The 18473-nt window shown below is 44.4% G+C and overlaps 1 protein-coding gene and 1 pseudogene across 1 annotated transcript; one reads left to right on the top strand and one right to left on the bottom strand.

Moving 5' to 3' along the window:
- Positions 1-501: 501 nt before the first annotated feature.
- LOC140252470 (inhibitor of growth protein 3 pseudogene) lies at positions 502-859 on the bottom strand (annotated as a pseudogene).
- Positions 860-10352: 9493 nt separating this feature from the next.
- CPOX (coproporphyrinogen oxidase) lies at positions 10353-17910 on the top strand. The gene is made up of 7 exons (XM_072340390.1): positions 10353-10833; positions 10912-11058; positions 11466-11576; positions 12421-12562; positions 14847-15065; positions 16406-16510; positions 17383-17910. The coding sequence occupies exons 1-7, from the start codon at positions 10431-10433 to the stop codon at positions 17468-17470; spliced, it is 1215 nt and encodes a 404-aa protein (XP_072196491.1). The 5' UTR covers positions 10353-10430; the 3' UTR covers positions 17471-17910.
- Positions 17911-18473: the final 563 nt, after the last annotated feature.

Raw genomic sequence — 18473 nt, 5'->3', positions numbered from 1 at the left:
AGTGTGCTTTTTGGATTGTAGGTCCAGTCAACCCAGCTATTAGATCAGACTTTGGTATTACTGCTGTTTGCTGGGAAAGATCTTGTGCCAGTGCAGACTAAGAACACAACAACAGAAAGGATGGAGAGGAAGATGATGAGGATTGTTGACTTTAGGATTTGTTATTTTTGCTTTTTCTCCTATTTTGTAATCTTTCTTAGATGAATTTAATGTTTGCGTTCATGTAAATGCCAGAGCTGACAATAATGACAGTCAGATCTCTAGATAATGAAAATTTTCTTCCAAGCTGAAGACCACTGTTTTTAAATGCTTCATAGCTGACTTTTAGACCAGATGTTCCTCTTCCTTCCTTCATTTGCACTGTGACTTGCACTGTTAGAGCTGCTGTCATGGTAATTGCATTGACCCCAAACCCTTAAGGTAATGAACCCAAGTTATATAATGCTGATGGTTGAGAAGAATGTGTATTTTAAGCATCGTATCCAGCTCCAACTGTTTCCTTTATATTTCTGTGATTCCAGAGTTGTCTGCTTCAAGTTCCACTCCAAATTTAACAAGTTCCTGGTCAAGTTTGCTCACATGATGGTTTACGAAACCATATATTTAATTAGCCAGCTGTACTTATTCATCTGCATCTTCCAAAGCCTTATGATAATCATTTTTGATTGATGTCATTTGTTCTTCTCTCTATTCAGGATTGTTTTTCTTTATGTTCATTAAAAATATCATTTACCCTCTGTTCAAGCTGATCCACTGCATCCTGCACATGCAGGTCCATCCTGTGTATTTTTGTGAACTTGTCATGAAGATTCATGGGCAGCTGCTTGATCATGTCCAGACAGTCCTATGGATACAGCATGGCAATGGTTGGACCAATGCTAGTGGGCTTCTCAGTATCAGCAGCTCATCCCTTCCAGTAAGGTGCTGACACCAATTACAATGGTGGCTCAGAGTCAAGGTTAAGCAATGTGTTCCTGGCATATACTTTGCACATAGTGACAGTCATCAGCATAAAAACAATTATTAGACTAGAGTTGTCCACCTCCTGGTGAAGAGACACCTTAGGGAGTCCTGGTGGCATGAAGAAGAATTTCACTGTCTTTTTAGATATTCAAGAGAGAGGAAACATCAATGAAACTAAGAGGAGATTGATTTTAAAGAAGCCCTGCTGATCCACAGAATTCCTGAGGAGATGATTTTCTAGCTGTAGAAAATCAAGGGACCTTGAATGAGCATTTAGAAGAGAGGTCTGTTAATGTAAGTAAATGCAGACTGCAAGGCTAATGCAGAGCCTTGAACACTGCAATAAACTGTACAAAAGGAATGTGAACAATTATTAGAAGTTACTGGTCTGAGTACAATTTAGTCCGGTTGATTAGAGATGAACTAGAACCTAATGGCATAGCTTTCATCCTGCCACCATGCCTTGTGCTGGGAAATGTTTTGGGCACACAAGCAGATAACACTTCCGCAATCTTCACCCAAGCTGCTGGTGTTACTGTTACTGGAGTTACACAGAGGCCAGTTTTAGCATCTGGAAGGTCCTTCTTCCTCTTGCCTTTTTCTTTTACAATTCATCTCCAGAAACAGGCACCAGGCACTCCTCTTCTGGCAGCTTTTCAGCATGCTAATTCTTCCCCATTTTCCAGACTTGGGGGTAATGTTACTAATCACTCTCCTGTGACTTCAGGAGGGGCAGAAGCTCCTGCTGGCTCTGGCATGTTTTCTCCTTAAAGAGACAAACCAGATGGGAACTCCTGTGACACTGTCTCTGTTATAGCTCTGCTACATTACTATCTTACTAAAAATACTTCAACAGATGCAGAGCTAATTCATTCAACACTGTAAGGTTTTGTCCATACTCTAGAGGTTAAATAATAGCTGGAGAAGTATAAATCTGACAGTATCTTTTTGCTTCAGTGTAAGTCTGGCAGTACCTTTTTGTGGACTGTTTCTCAGTGTTCTTCAGCTGGTGACCTTATCTGCATTTACCAAATAAAATAGAAGTTCCAAAGTTTCTGAAGCCATTCACTTTTACCATAAAAATGAAAAGTACCACCAGTATGGTTTTGTGATTCCTGAATGCTTTTTGCAAAGGGTTAAGAATAGATGCATTCTTGGGAAAGGGAAGAGAAATACCTTATTTCATTCTATCCTTGTTTTCTGAAACCCTTAGAATCAAAAGCATTACTGAACTTAAGGGAGAAGAAGCTCATGAGTTTAGATCTACAGATCCTGAGTTTCAGTTCTTGTGGTTATATATAGGAGGATTTTACTGGAGTTCTGCAGAGCAGTTTCAATCACACAGTATATACCCGTTATTTGGAATTAGCTGCACACACAAGTCTCTTAAGAGCTGTGAGCTAATTCATCTAGTCCAGAAGTTTAACCATAAACAATGTATCAGTAATTCCAGGAAAGATGAAACAGTGTGTCTTTTGGCTTCAGAACGGACTTTCATAACAGCAAACATTACATTTAGGCTGTAAAAATGAGTACAGTGGCATGCAAGCAAAAAAATATATTGTGACACTCCCCCTTGGGCAGGAGAGTAGTGTTTTTGACCTGGATTTTGGTACAGGAAAGAAAGAAGGAAATCCACTCCAACAGATCACTTCTTCTTGAACTTTCCCGCTCTTTCGAAGCCTGGAAGACAGATCCTAATTTGGCTTCTTAGCCTTGAGTGAATCCACAAATGCAGTAGCTACGCAATGAGCTTTGGATAATTACTGATGTTTTATTGAAGACAGTACCACGCAAAGGCAAATCTGAAGGCAGAGCTGAAAATAAGGGTGTAGAGGAAGTGGGAAAATAATATACAGACTTCTCATTGCAGGGAAGACTATAATTCCTGACCTGGAGTGCCAGTACATTTCCAAATGAAGTTGAATGCAGCACATTTTGGGACCTGATTGAGAGTGGAAAGCTTTCCAGGGGACACACTCTAATTGCAAAGCTACATTTTCCTTCCTCTGTTCTCTTCTATTAACACTATAAAGGTGATAAAACATTAGGAGGAAGAAAGTCTTTCCTGGGGTATTTTATAACTTCTCTTACCTTCTTGCAGGTAGACTAAAGCAACTTCAACGCAGCAGTTTCTGTTCTGTAGTTTCTCTTTCCCTCCTTCATATGTCCAAGAGAATCGATCCTGAATTTCTGCATTAAAAAACAAGAAAGAAAGGGGGAAGAAAAGAAAAGAAAAGAAAAGAAAAGAAAAGAAAAGAAAAGAAAAGAAAAGAAAAGAAAAGAAAAGAAAAGAAAAGAAAAGAAAAGAAAAGAAAAGAAAAGAAAAGAAAAGAAAAGAAAAGAAAAGAAAAGAAAAGAAAAGAAAAGAAAAGAAAAGAAAAGAAAAGAAAAGAAAAGAAAAGAAAAGAAAAGAAAAGAAAAGAAAAGAAAAGAAAAGAAAAGAAAAGGAATAAAAGAGTGATTAGTAGGAACCTTCCAAGCAGACAAATTGCTGAGATCACAGATAGAGAAGGAAAGGTTATCAGCTTTCTCTCACAACCTTCACATCACCTCCTGTTTCAGCTCAATTCTCAAAGACTTTACTTCCCTCATACATCCAGAAAAAAATCATTCCTCTTATATTGTCATGTAAAGCCTTTGAGATGACCTCTATTAAACAACAGTACTTGCTAAATTCTGCAAGTTCACAGCGGCACTTAGAACTCACAATCAAGACTTGGTGTAACACAGTAAATGGGATAAGATCGGCTCCTTTAACTTCACAAGCAACGCCAACTTGAAAGCAATTTTTTCTGCTTATCTTCTAATTTTCTGATAAGCAGCTGTACTAATTTAGTGCTCATAACAAAAGTGTCAAACAGAGTCAGTGAAAGCATTGTTCCTGTCTCAGTCTGAATCAGACCTGATCATGCTTCACTTCCTTAGACCAGTTAGTATCTCCTTCACAGTATCTCCTTTTCTTTTGTTATTACGTTACTTGAGCACAAATCCTCATAAATAAAAACAAGACAGACAATACCTAAATACAGGCAACAGGAAAGCTTCAGAACTCTTTTTAAAGAACAAAGGAAGAGAACTTGCAATATTCTTTTCTTCATTGGAGATCCCCTTACATAAACATGTAGTTACGACTCTCTTCTGCTCCTGAGGTCACTGGAGTCATTTCAGTCTTCTCTAGAATCACACTGGCTTGTATTAGTAGAAATGATGGCTACTCTGAATAGTGTCAGTCTCACTGAAAAAATAAAAACCAAAAAAGCATAAGAGTCTCGCTATCACACTACATACAGGTATGAAAAACATCTAAATGGATGATCCACTAAGTAATACAATATTAAAAGTCATGTAAACTTTCAAAGCTCAATTTCGGTTTCAGTCTTTCAAAACTGACACGGAGATGCCATAGGGAAACCAAGATCTTGGAATTTCATCTAGACAACTAAAAAAAGGTTAAAGTATATTTCTGCTGATTCAATTTTTAATTAAGCAAATGCAAGACCTATTTCCAAAGTTTCTTTTTGCCTTTGACCTAAACTCACGAGAACTATTTTTTCCCCTGTCTTCTTCATTTCCAGAAGTGTCAGAAGCACATAGAAATTCAATGGCACACACACAAGTCGAAATTCCCCAAGCTTCAAATCAACAGTACACACTGAAAGCACAGATAAAAATGTAAGCTACTTTTCTTAAGGTCTTATCACTATAGTTGTTGAGCTTCTTACACGTGTGCAATATGTGCTACCCTTCTCAGTACTGTAGAGTGAGGTAAGACACAATAATGTGGTGGGGAACGTTAATTCAAATGCTGAAAAATAAACAACATTTTCTTTACTGGCCAGCACAGTTTGATTGTACATACATAAACAAGGCTATAAATAATCATTCTTGCATCTTTCTCACTACTGCAAAAGGAAACTATATGGGATTTGCTTGAAGTTTCAACCTCAACCTGCTGTTACAGCAAAGGAGAACCTCACAAAGGAGGACCTCACAAAGGAGGACCTCAGAGACTGCTAAGGATGAGAGGACTCAACAAATAGGGGGAGTATCACATTTACAGTCTGTCACTCCCCCTCACTTTTTCCAGTAATTGCAGTGTAACCAAACTCCAGCAACCAGCCTGAGAAATCCTACTCAGTAAAGACATCATGCTTTCATGCAGCAAGCAAATGCTGACCTGACAATATGGCAACAGCAATGGAAATTCTTGCTAGATGTGAGGAAAAAAAATATTCCCCATGATGTCATTGGAGTGCTGGGGTAGGAGCCCAGGCACAACAGGAAACTTGCACACAAAAGCAGATGAACAGAAAGGTCCTGAGCAATCTCATCCAGACAGGGAACCATGAGCTCCTGGACTAGAGACATCAAGTGGCCCTGCCCAGCCTGAATTGCCATATGGAATCAAAGTTTGTACTCAACTTCCAACACAAACATCAGTGAAATTCTCATACATGTGAATGCATTTTATATTTCCTTTATTTTTGCATCAGCTTTTCTTTTTACTATTATTATTTTTTTCTAATATAGTTGTGTCTAGAAGAGCAGAGCTTTACCACAACATGAAGTGGACATTATGCACACTGGTTATCATGAAACTGTTTAAGTAAATCCACTGTATGTAATTCAAGAAGAAAGTGAGCCCTCTGTGGATAAAGAATGGTACAAAGAGCTGCTTAGTGCAGCTGAACTAATCAATCTTACCACAGCCCATGTAGTGTTCTCCCTCAGCCTCACATCTCTACTGCAAAGGATACTTCCTTCACTCCTGCTGCTAGTGGTTCAGGTCTCCTGGTTCATCCTGGAATCTTGAAAGGATCCTGTCCTCCACAGCTGGTGGCAGAAAACAGCCGAGCCCAGAGGTCTCTTCCTTCTTACTTGCAGAGCTTCAGCAGTTTCACAGCATCCTCTGCTGCCAAAGAACAGAATCAAATCAAAAACGGCCTAAGCCTTTGAGTGAATGTAGTCACTTTACACCCTTATTCAAACTACTTGACAAGGAAAAGAAGCAGATAATGAAGCCCCAGTCCATGTTACGGACATCAAGGGTGGCAAGGGTCATCTCCTCTTTGAGACTACTGCTGTAAAACACTCCTTAATTAATAGTAGCTCGCTGTTAACAGGAATTGTCACATGCCATCATACAAATCTTGCAGGATCAGACTTTTGACACAGCTGATACTTTTCTCAGGATAATTCTGATGTGGGTCCTCAGTCAATAATATGCTTAATTTAAATCTGCCTCTTGATTGGAAAGAAAACTCTCATAGATCAACACAGTACCCATGGTTGTCACTTACATGTTGGCTTGAGGAAAACTGTGCCTTTATTTGCTTGCTAAAGCCTTTGGTCACTGTGCCTGCCCTTCATTGTACTGTCTCATGGTTGACGTAGCTCATTTCAGAGCAGCTGAGAAAAGAGAAAATCAGTTTAATGAACAGAGTGCCAATACTGGCGCAAACAAACAAATCAAACTCAGAACTGTAAATTGGTGCCTTTCCATATCTGGCTCTACAATAACCATACTTCTTATCACTCACTATGTGGGACACTCTGAAAATAGATAGTATCTCCTGTTTATTTCCATGGAAACTATAGCAGATACAAGGAGGACAATAACAGTATTTGACTATTTCTTGGCTAAGAAACAGTATTTTCCAACACAGGCACTGCGATTAGCTGTGAATTTATCAACAGCAATGAACAGAAATGCCACATTTGTCATAATCTCCACTTGCAGAGGTGACCACTGCTGCTGTCGCCACTGCTGAAATGCACTACCCACCACCTCACTGAGCTCACACCCACTGTTTGGTCTCCAAGAACATTCATCAAGTGCCAGTGATGGTCACTGGGGGCCTTTATTTCCATATGAAGGAATTCAGTGACACACCTCTGCTTCACCTGCGCTTCCATGTCAGATGCCATTCTGTCAGACTGTCCCTCTGCTGCCATCTATCACACGGCAACAGCGTGTAAGGGAATATTGGTGGGAAGGTTCAACCTCTGCTGCCATCCCACCAACATCTGCCTCTGACATCGTGGGCCAACATAATGAAATAGGAGGCATCACTTTTAGAGCAGCTCTTGTAGAAGGAAAAAATAAAAATCAACAGAACAGTACTTCAGTGAGAAAAAGAGAAGTGTAATTGAAGTGTATTGAATTCCACCTGGGGGAGAGTGATGTAGCAGTCGAGAACTTGTGGGTGAGAATCAAGGGCCAGGCTGGTAAGGGGGACACTGTTGTGGGTGTGTACTACAGGCCTCCTGATCAGGAGGAGGAGGTTGATGAGGCCTTCCGTAACCAACTGGAAGTAGCATCACGCTCCCAGGTGCTGGTACTTTCGGGGGATTTCAATTATCCAGATATTTGCTGGACGACCAATATGGCCAAGCATGTGCGGTCCAGACAATTCTTGCAGTGTGTTGAAGATAACTTTCTGATGCAGATGGTCGAGGTACCAACGCGGGGTGGGGTGTTGCTGGTTATTCTCACCAACAAGGAAGGACTCGTTAAGGAAGTAAAAGTCGGGGGTAACTTGGGTTGTAGTGACCATGAGATGGTGGAGTTCGAGATCCTGAGCAGAGGAAGCAAAACAAAAAGTAGGATTGCTACCTTGGACTTCAGGAGAGCCAACTTTGATCTCCTCCGGGACCTACTTGGGGCTATCCCGTGGGCCAGGGTGCTAGAAGGCAAGGGGGCCTGTGAGAGCTGGCTAGCATTCAAATGGCTCCTCTTCCATGCTCAGGATCGGTGTGTCCCTGTAACTAAGAAGTCGGGAAAAGGTGCCAGGAGACCTGCGTGGATGAGTAAGGAACTCATGTGCAGGCTCCGCAGAAAGAAGAAAGTACATGATGTGTGGAAAAAGGGTCTGGCCACTTGGGAACAATATAAGAATGTAGTCAGGGACTGCAGAGATGCGACCAGGAAGGCTAAAGCCCACCTGGAGCTGAATCTAGCTAAGGAGATAAAGGATAATAAAAAAGGGTTTTTTAAGTACGTTAACAGCAAAAGGAAGGCTAGGGAGAATGTGGGCCCCATACTAAGTGAGGGGGGTGTTCTGGTAATGGGGGATGCTGAGAAGGCGGAAATACTGAACGCCTTCTTTGCCTCTGTCTTTAGTGAAAGGGCTCTCCCCCAGGAATCCCAGCCCCCGGTGGTTGATGAGAGAATCTGGGGAATGGGAGATTTCCCTTTAGTCAGGGAGGAGGTGGTCCGTGAGTGCTTAGGAAACATTAAGGTCCATAAATCCATGGGACCTGATGGGGTGCACCCGCGGGAGCTGAGAGAGCTGGCGGAGGTTATTGCTAAGCCGCTCTCTTTAATTTTTCAGAGGTCTTGGAGAACTGGGGAGGTGCCTGAAGACTGGAGGATGGCCAGTGTCACCCCAGTCTTCAAAAAGGGCAAGAAGGATGACCCGGGTAATTATAGGCCTGTCAGCCTCACCTCTGTCCCAGGGAAGGTGATGGAACAGCTTGTGCTGGATGCCATCTCCAGGCAACTGGGAGAAAAGGAGGTTATCAGGAGTACTCAGCATGGGTTCACCAAGGGGAGGTCGTGCTCGACCAACCTGGTGGCCTTTTATGAAGATGTCACTCGCTGAGTGGATGGGGGGGAGAGCGGTAGATGTAATCTACCTTGATTTCAGTAAGGCTTTTGATACGGTCCCCCATGACATCCTTATAACAAAGCTGAGGAAGTATGGGATAGATGAGTGGACGGTGAAGTGGATCGAGAATTGGCTGACTGGCAGAGTGCAGAGGGTTGTCGTTGGCGGTGCGGTGTCTGGCTGGAGGCCTGTGACTAGCGGTGTCCCCCAGGGGTCTGTGCTGGGTCCAGTCTTGTTCAACATCTTCACCAACAACCTTGAGGGGATAGTGACCCTCAGCAAGTTTGCTGATGACACGAGGCTGGGAGGATTGGCTGACACGCCTGAAGGCTGTGTTGCCATTCAGAGAGACCTGGACAGGCTGGAGAGCTGGGCAGTAAGAAACCAGATGAAGTTTAACAAAAGCAAGTGTAGAGTCTTGCACCTAGGTAGAAATAATTGCATACACCAGTACAGGCTGGGGGAAGACCTGCTGGAGAGGAGCTCTGCTGAGAGGGACCTGGGCGTCCTGGTGGACGACAGGTTGGCCATGAGCCAGCAGTGTTCCCTTGTAGCCAAAAAGGCCAATGGCATACTGGGGTGCATTAAAAAGAGCGTGGCCAGCAGGTCGAGGGAGGTGATCCTCCCCCTCTACTCTGCCCTGGTGAGGCCTCATCTGGAATACTGTGTCCAGTTCTGGGCTCCCCAGTACAAAAAAGACAGGGATCTCTTGGAAAGAGTCCAGCGGAGGGCCACAAAGATGGTGAAGGGCCTGGACCATCTCCCCTATGAGAGAGACTTAGGGAACTGGGTCTGTTTAGCCTTGAGAAAAGAAGGCTGAGAGGGGACTTGATCCAGGTTTATAAATACCTGAGGTGTGGGAGCTATAGTGGCGAGGCTGGTCTGTTTTCAGTAGTGCGTGGGGACAGGACTAGGGGCAATGGGCTGAAACTTCAGCATAGGAAGTTCCGCACGAATGTGCGCAAGAACTTCTTTACGGTGAGGGTGACGGAGCACTGGAACAGGCTGCCCAGGGAGGTGGTGGAGTCTCCTTCTCTGGAGATATTCAAGACCCGCCTGGACGCCTACCTGTGCGACGTGGTGTAGGGAGCCTGCTTTGGCAGGGGGGTTGGACTCGATGATCTCTAGAGGTCCCTTCCAACCCCTACAATTCTGTGATTCTGTAAGTGTATACCCCCTGGATCTGAGGGAAGCATTCCGACTGCTTTAAGCAGGCATTCCCACAAGCTGGTCAGGCATTAACAAGACCAGCAGTGAGGATGAAAAGCAGCTATGCAGCACAGAACCTGCTCAAGTCTTTACTCACACCACAGCTGCTCTGCAGCCGTGGTGACGATCCTACCACGGAGAAATGTGCTACGTGAGAGAGGACAAGTCAGCTCCTGCCTTTGAACCACACAGACTGCCGTGCATAATTACTATGTAGACGTTGTAATTTGACCCTCACAGACTCTGAATCGTTAAGGTTGGAAAAGACTTCTCGGACCACCTACTTCAGCTGTCGGCCTGTCCCCACCATGCCCACTAAGCATGTCTCAGTTCCACATCTACATGGCTCTTGAACATCTCCAGGGACAACGAATCCACCACCTCTCTACGCAGTGCTCTATCACTCTTCCTGAAAACAAACATTTCCTCATGACCTCCCCGGCGCCTCTTGCCCTATAAAGACTCCTACCGAGTGGAACAAGCCACAAGACATGAGAAGAAACAAGAAAACGCTGGGGATGGTCTTCTTGAAAATACGAGACGATATTCACACTGCAGGGCTCCATCCGCTCCGCCCCGGCCCTGCCCTCTCTGCTGGGATCCCGCCCCACCGCGGTCGGCGGCAGAGCGCCGCTGGTGTCCGTCATGGCGGCCGCCGCGCAGCTGCTCCGCGGGGCCTCCCGCGCCCCGCCCGCCCTGTCCGTCGCGTCCCGCCGCTGGCTGGGCTCCGTGCCGCCGGGGGTCCCCGCGGTCCGAGGCGGGCGGCGCTGGGCGCTGGCGGCGGCGGGGGCGCTGGGCGGGTTGGGGCTGGGGCTGTGGCGGCGGCGGGCCTCCATGGCGGCGGCCGAGGAGGAAGAAGAGGAGGAGATGCGACGGCGGTTCATGGCACCGCCGGTGAGCGGGCTGCGGGAGCTGCGGCGGCGGCGGCGGGAGCTGGGGAGCCGCATGGAGCTGCTCATCATGGAGACGCAGGCCGAGGTGTGCCGCGCCCTGGCGGCGCTGGACCCCGGCGCTTCCTTCGCCGTGGACACCTGGGAGAGGAAGGAAGGTGCGGGGGACGGGTTGGACGGGGGCGGCGGGGCGCGGGGTGCTCCCGGCCCTCGGTGACACGGTGCGGCGTTGGCAGGCGGAGGCGGTATCAGCTGTGTGCTACAGGACGGAGAGGTCTTCGAGAAGGCCGGAGTGAACGTGTCGGTGGTGTTCGGGCAGCTCTCCGAGGAGGCGGCACGGCAGATGAGGAGTAGGGGGAAGGCCCTGAAAGCCACCGAGGACGGTAAGGGGGCCGCGAATGGGGAGGGAGGGAAGGAGGGGGCTCAGGGGAGGTTCAGGTGGTGGAGTCACCATCCCTGGAGGTGTTGGAGATGTGGCACTGAGGGATGTGGTTGGTGTGCGTGGGTTGGCAGTTGGACTAGGTGAGCTGAGAGGTCTTTTCCTATGTTAACGATTCTGTAATTATTCCCTTTTTTGCATTTTTAGGACAAATGCAGGAAAAAGGCCTTTAACAAGACACGTAGAAATATGTGGACAAGAAGCAAATTTCACACAGTAATGATTGTGAAATTCTCTTGTAGCCGAATGACAGCTTGAAAACTAAGGATAGATAGCAATGTTCCTTAAAAGGCAATAAATGAAGGTATTTGGAGAACTATAGATTTTCTTTCTGTGCATCTTTTTACCTAGGAAAACTGCCTTTCTGTGCCATGGGTGTAAGCTCCGTTATCCATCCAAAGAATCCTCACGTTCCAACCATGCACTTCAACTACAGATACTTTGAAATTGAGGAAGCCGATGGTAAGAACTATAAGGCGGCGTAGCACACTTGACGAGTACCACACCATATGAAGGAATTGTGAACGCATGGCTAGGCTAAGATGACAAGAACCAGCGGGCTTTTTTTTCCCAGCTGTGCCAAGAAGCTGCAGAGAAGCACCGCTTTCTAGAGTTCAATAGAAGAAAGGTCTGTGAAGGACTGATGAGCATTCTGATTAGGGTACATACAACCTTGGTCTCCAAAGCTGGGAGGATGTGCTGTCAGGAAAACAGCCCTCTACTTGCCTTTTTCCCTGAGTTTGTGCAACATGCTGCTGTTGATGCAGTACAGTCTAGAATGGGGATGTCATTTGTGCGTTGTGATTGCACATACACCCATCATTCAGATTGGAAGCTTCAGAGAGGCTTTGAATTAAGTTGCCAGAGCATTTGGGATGATTTCTAACCGATTACTTCCCCTGGGTTTAATAATGTTTCCTTTCTTTGATATGCAGTAATGTTTCTGGATTACTGAAGTATCCAAGAAGTTGCAGTTTTCTTGTCTTATATAACCAGCAGAGGTAACAGTGACAGTAGCATTGGGCAGCCCTTGTATAATAGGCTTGTTACTCTATCAGATGCTGTAGAGCATCCGACAAGCAGTTTTCGCTGCCTTGAAATTAGTTTCATATTTTCCTGGTTATTGCATTGCCTTGACCTCAAATTTTTCATGGCTTGTTAAGGCTATCACGGCATAATGGTTTTATTTTGTGTCATACAATAGTTGTTCTCGGTGAACCACCAGCAGCGTATTTCTGTTTGGAAGGTGGGCTTTTTGGTTTGTGCTTGTTCTCTTTTAACGTTGTTGCTTGCCTCTCTCCTATAGGAACTAAACAGTGGTGGTTTGGTGGCGGAACAGACCTCACTCCGACTTACTTGAATGAAGAAGATGCTGTACATTTCCATAAGACGCTGAAAGAAGTTTGTGACAAGCATGATCTGAAGCTGTATCCCAAGTATAAGAAATGGTATGTGAGACAGATACTCAGACTCCAGAACTTTGTGAGAGCAGAAAGCAGCATTAGAAATTGCCAATTAAGTGTATTCTAGGAACAGCAGGTTCACTTCTGCCTTCTGGGAAGCCTCAGCAGACCTCAATGAAAGTCAGCAGATACACGCTCTGGGACAAAATGTAGTCTGAAGCAGTCTCTTATTTACAGAAGCCTGAGAGAGCTGACAGCTGGGATCCTACATCTGTAAGCTGGATAAAAAAATAAGCTGCCTCTACAAGATTTTGTAAGCCACAGACCTCATTAGGCATCTTAAATGTTCTTTTTACCCTCTGGTGTCAAACTAGGATGAGATTTTTTGCCTCAGAGTTCTGTGGGCTTTGAACTTGCACTTATCCTGCTTACAGTGAACTCACGGTAAATGTGTGTGACTAAATTCCACTCAAGTTATTCTGCATTCAAAGTGTCTTTCATTGTTTTTTATTTATTTATTTTTATGTTTTGCAGTGCAGGTAAAGGTGTTTTTCCTTAATGTAGAGGCCTCATGATTTTGATGAAGCTGTAGTTTTGTTCCCGGTGACACGTTCACATAGTGTTCAACAGCGTATTCTCTAAAGATGTGAACTCTGAATGTTCTTCTTGAGCTGAGAGATGTAGTTGGTGGGATCCTTCCCTCCTGCTCAGTGCAGGGGCTTGCTGCTCTGTCTCTGATAATCCTATCTGCTGCCAGCTATGCTATCCAGAAAGGACCGTTAGCCTTTTGTCATCTACCAGGTCTTGCCTGAGGACTGGAGATAACGTGGGTGTTGTAGCTTGGGTGTGAACCACTTAGTCCAGGAGCACACCTTAAAATGTTAAGATTACAGTCTGTCTGATGAATTTTTTACATGCTGGTTCAGAATGCCTACCCTAATGGTCATGTTGTTTGCAGGACAAGGAGGCAAGCAATGCCGGCAGCTGGAGATCAGAGAGATGGATGTCTGTTCTTAGTTTGAGGGCAGCTCAAAGGAAGACATTTGTCCATTGTGTCCAGTGGACAAAAGCAGTTTTCCCGATCCCAGCATGAGCATTTGTTGTAAGCAACAGCTGTGTAGGGCGTTCTCATTGCTGGAGGACTGTGAATCTCCTCTGTGCTTCTACTAATTCGTATTGCCTTTTTTCCATCTTTTCTCAACCAGAAAAGGTCTTGTTATGTTTATCACATCACCTTCCTGATCCAGCTTTAAAACTTTGGTCAGGTTGTGTTTTTGACTCAGCCTTTTTTCCAAACTCTTCCCGCTGCTATAAAATAAAAAAGCTGATCATCTCAGTGAGTGAAAAAAAAATAGCCTAGGTTATCTATCTGCCTGTCTCTCCTTCTATGGTTGTGCCACTGCATTGCTCATTATCAGTGACTGCGGATGGACACATGTATGGTGTGCTAGTCCTAAAGGAAGACAGGATTTCCTTCTTGCTGGGTTCTGCTTCCCTTCTGTTACTGCCCTATAGGTGAAGACTTGCAGGACATGGTTGCCTAAACAAACAACTGCAAGTTGGGCATGGATACAGTGAATTAGGTGACTTACAGTAATTGTGTACCTACACGCTCTCAGTAAATACAGAATAATTTCCTCCTCATTATAGGATAAACTGCACATATTCTTTCATAAACTTGACATTGAGCTGTGAATAGCCACTGCTAGAATGACTCCATCTTCCAAACTTAAACTGTTATAAAGTGTTTTTCCAAGGAAGGCTGCCTCACTTTTTTTTCCCCCCTCCTTCTCTGTAATTGACAGTGGCTTTTTTTATCCAGTCTTGAGTTGCTGATTTATTTTATTTTTAGTTTTGATGCAGAAAATCAATTTTTTTTTCCACAATAATAGCAAAAAGAATAGATTATTTCTAAGTTCATAGATTTATTTCACATTTGTCTGAAAGCTGGACAAATAGTCTGGAATCTGTATATATTTCAGGGAGTGAAATCTAGAAAGATCTCCTAGGGTGAGCTTTTGAAATCGGATATCCCTGCTCCTTGTAGGTAGAGAAGGTGGATCAGATGAATATTAGATGACTACACATGAAAACATTTGCCACTGTTTATAAGTTCAGTGGCCACAGCTTTGCAATGCCCATTTAATCAGAGCTTTCAGTGCACGGGGCTGCACAATACTGCTTGTAACAGTCAGTGAAACAGTGAGGCACCTGGTACTGTAAGAACTGGCATCTCATCAATATTTCATTAGTGCTGTCCTGTGCCGGGTAGCAGCTAAGAGATTTTTTTTTGTGGGTCCTATTAATAACTGTCTGCTGGCCCATCTAGGTGTGATGACTACTTCTATATCAAGCACCGTGATGAACGAAGAGGGATTGGAGGCATATTCTTTGATGATGTGGACTCTCCTTCCAAGGAGGAAGCATTCCAGTTTGTACAGAGCTGTGCCAAAGCTGTTGTGCCTTCTTATGTTCCCATTGTGAAGAAGCACTGCCATGACTCCTATACACCAGAGGAGAAACTGTGGCAGCAGCTTCGGAGAGGACGGTGAGTATCAAAGGTACAAAAGAATACACAGGAGGCGGATGAGAGTGGGTAGAATAAGATGAGCTAGTTCTTCATGGTCACGGGGCTCATGTCCTCAAGTGCATTTTATATCCTGTCATGGTGTGGGGTAAGTTTGCTCAAACACTTCAGAGTTGCAACATTTCTGTGTACAGAACAATTTTCAGTATTCAATGCTAGCTTGCTGGGGAGGATGTAGAAAAGGTACCAGCACACCCTCATCTGTTCCTCTCACTCTCTTGTGTTGCAACAGCATAAGCAACCCATACAAAATGCCACTGTTTCTCTCAGATTCCTTTAAAAAAAAACAACAAAAAACAAGAGAAGTAGCTGCATTTTCTAACAAGCAAAGGGGTGCATGTGTGCACGGTGCCCTGAATTCCACCTTCTGCAGACCAGTGATATGCCCTGTCACATGAGGACCGTAAGGGTAAGGGGGTCGTGCTTACTATTCAGTAGTGAAGCTAAACCCCAGAAGGGCACTGAATTACTGTACCCAAAGGTGCTTTCAGTTTCTTCCATACTTACTCTGATATTTCTCTTTCATTGAAATGAGTATGCCATGAACCCTTTGCAAAGGAACAAAGATACAGAGGGGTTTTGTTTTTCTGTGGCGGCAAAAAGTCACTGGAACTTAAAAGACTTCAGAGGATGTGTATTACAATGAAGGACTATTAATGCTGCAAAAGCTTAAGTTTATCGGTAGTTACTCTTGTCTCTTTCCTATCTGAGCATATGGAGAAATCATGTATGTGCTCTCTGCAGAAATAGGAATTATTTGCTTGCTGCCTTTTCTGCAAAGAAACCTGTAAAAGTGGCATGAAAAAGGCATAAACATTCAAGTTTCAATCACTGGCCTGCAACAGTTACCCAAATAGGCACATATGCTTAATTTGGTGGAACTGTTTCTTGAAGCATTGGGCTTTCCAGATCCATTCTGTGAATGGAATTTAGCAAACCTGGTTAGATTATAAGGGGAAGTAGCTGCTTCAAGCTGCATCCAGGACTAGCTCAGCCTGCTTATTGCACTGAACCAGTCTGCAGATTACTGGGCTAGTCAGAGCTGTCTGTTTTTGCAAATAGTAAGGATTCCTCTCTTCCCGTTTGTCTCTTAGGTGCTAATACCTCCTTTCTGGTTGTTGAGATAAACCAGGCTGAGTTGTCACTGCTGTTTGTATGCTGAACAATTGGCTCTGAAGTGGGGTTCATTCTGACACTCATTGTGGTTGAAAATCTGTTTCTGTTTGGTCTGCTATCTGAAGAAAGCGCAGTCAACTTCTGATAATAAACATGTTTTTCTGCTGTATCTTTGCTCCCCATAGGTATGTGGAATTCAATTTGGTTTATGACAGAGGCACAAAATTTGGCCTGCTAACACCAGGATCGAGAATTGAAAGCATTCTTATGTCTCTTCCATTGACTGCAAGGTAAGGGAATAGTTGTATGGAGTTATCGGTAGGGACTGCTTTTACTAACATACTTTATAGGATTAAATCAATGGCCTGTTTTGGTTTCTAGTCTCTTAACACTGGTTGGTTCGTGCCCAATACAAGAAGTAGCCAAATATATGCAGGTCTTTTCCGCTATGCTCACTCATTCACCAGTAACATATGGTTTAGATGCTTTTCTTAATGCCTACTTAGTGCCTCTTGATAGATATCCCCTGCTTCCTATTTGGGTGAACTTCTGGCAGTCTTGACAAGCAAGGAGCTTTACAGTTTAACTGTATATTGTTTGAGAAGGTGCCTCTCTGTTTTCTACTTGCAGCTTTGTTTGACTCCTCAGGGTTTCTTCTCATTTGTTTTCTCTGTAACAGCTCTTATTTCATAGACTTCTGATGTTAATTGCCTACTTTCCAAGCTGATAAGTGCCCCTCCTTTTATGTCTTTGTACATTAGCTGCTCCACACTTTTCATCACACTTGCCACTTTTCTCTGGGCAGTTTTCTTTGTCCTTCCTGAGCTGGGGATAAGGATCAGACAACAGAAGCTGTATATCTGAGATGCAGGTGTGCTGCTGATTCGTACTGTGGCAAAAGGATGTTTTTGTTCATTATTATTAACCCTAATATGCTGCTTGCTGGTTTTGAGTTGGCTTTTTCATAGAACTGTTACGCCACAGTCTTATCTGGGCACTTAACCCAGTGTCTCAATGTGTGGGTATTTTCTCTCTGTGCACTAATTTAGAACATCAAATTGCACCTAGTAATGTTCAGTTATTAGGCCTGTAGGTTTGCATCCTTAGGAGAGGCAACTGCAGGCAGCAGGACAGTCTGAATGTGTCTCCCCTTTCTCTGCAGGTGGGAATACATGAACACACCTCCAGAGAGCTCAAAGGAAGCTAAAATGCTAGAGGTTCTCCGCAATCCCAAAGACTGGGTGCACTGACGTGGATCGTGAAGGTGGATTGCTTATACTGAGCCATTACAGAAGAAGAGGAAAGCCTGCAAGCCAGATCCTCTGAACTGCTGCTGCACGGCGTCTTACTATAGCTATTTATACTCTTACCTGGTGCCTTAATGATGATGCTGTAGACTTGTTGTAACTTGCAAATATGTGACCTCTTTCTTTAAGAGTGATCAGCTGATGTTGTCATCCCTTGTTGATGTTGCCTTGTGAAGGACTGGTGATACCCTCCCAGGGCTAGTGTGCATGCTTATCAACTTCAACCGATTTGTGTGTGATTGAAAATGTTCAACTACTGTGAAGCGTTCCCCCAGTGGAATTAAAGCACTATCTGTGCCTACATGGCACTGCTTACTTGAGAAATAATGTTGGGATGCTCTAGAAATACTTTTTTTAAAGAATAAAATGAATATTTGGTATGATTTTTAAATCTTTACATCTGCTTTCATGAGCCTTTGAAAAAGACAAGTAAAACCATGTTTCATCCAGAGGCGGGGAACAGTGGAAACCAGGACCCACACCTAGTTGTGCCCGCTGGCTGCAATAGTTGGCTGTATGCTTTAAAGAGAAGCTCTTGAGTGCTGCTCTCCCTAGTTCTGTCTCATCTGTGATAAACCACACCAACACCACCTCTCTGTCCATTCCTTGTCAGGAAGGGCTGGGTTGGTCAGGAAGCTGCTGGATGTGGCCCTGGGCTTCCTGCACAGACCTGGCTGCTCTGGTTGCTCTTTCTGCCTGCACTGTGAACTTGGATTGAGTGCATCCTCAGTAACTTGCAGCTGACATCAAGCGGGAGGAAGGTTCCACGTGGATCAGGATAGGTTGGACAGAGGTACTGAGGACAGTTTTATGTACCTAATCAAGACCAAAGGGTAGGCTCTGTGCCTTGTTCACTATTGCATTTGTGGCACTGAGGGACACGGATCGAGGGCATAGTAGTGATGGATTGACAACAGGACTAAGTGGTATTTTGATTCCTTCAAAG

Source organism: Excalfactoria chinensis, chromosome 1 (genome assembly GCF_039878825.1).
Source record: "Excalfactoria chinensis isolate bCotChi1 chromosome 1, bCotChi1.hap2, whole genome shotgun sequence".
Taxonomy (NCBI): domain Eukaryota; kingdom Metazoa; phylum Chordata; class Aves; order Galliformes; family Phasianidae; genus Excalfactoria; species Excalfactoria chinensis.
The sequence above is the reverse complement of the archived record's forward strand: the minus strand, read 5'-3'. Positions and strand labels throughout refer to the sequence as shown.

Coding starts and splice junctions, on each gene's coding strand:
- CPOX (XM_072340390.1), top strand. CDS start 10,431: ATGGCGGCCGCCGCGCAGCTGCTCCGCGGGGCCTCCCGCGCCCCGCCC. Junction 11,577..12,420: donor TGAAATTGAGGAAGCCGATG/GTAAGAACTATA, acceptor TCTCTCCTATAG/GAACTAAACAGTGGTGGTTT. Junction 15,066..16,405: donor CAGCAGCTTCGGAGAGGACG/GTGAGTATCAAA, acceptor TGCTCCCCATAG/GTATGTGGAATTCAATTTGG.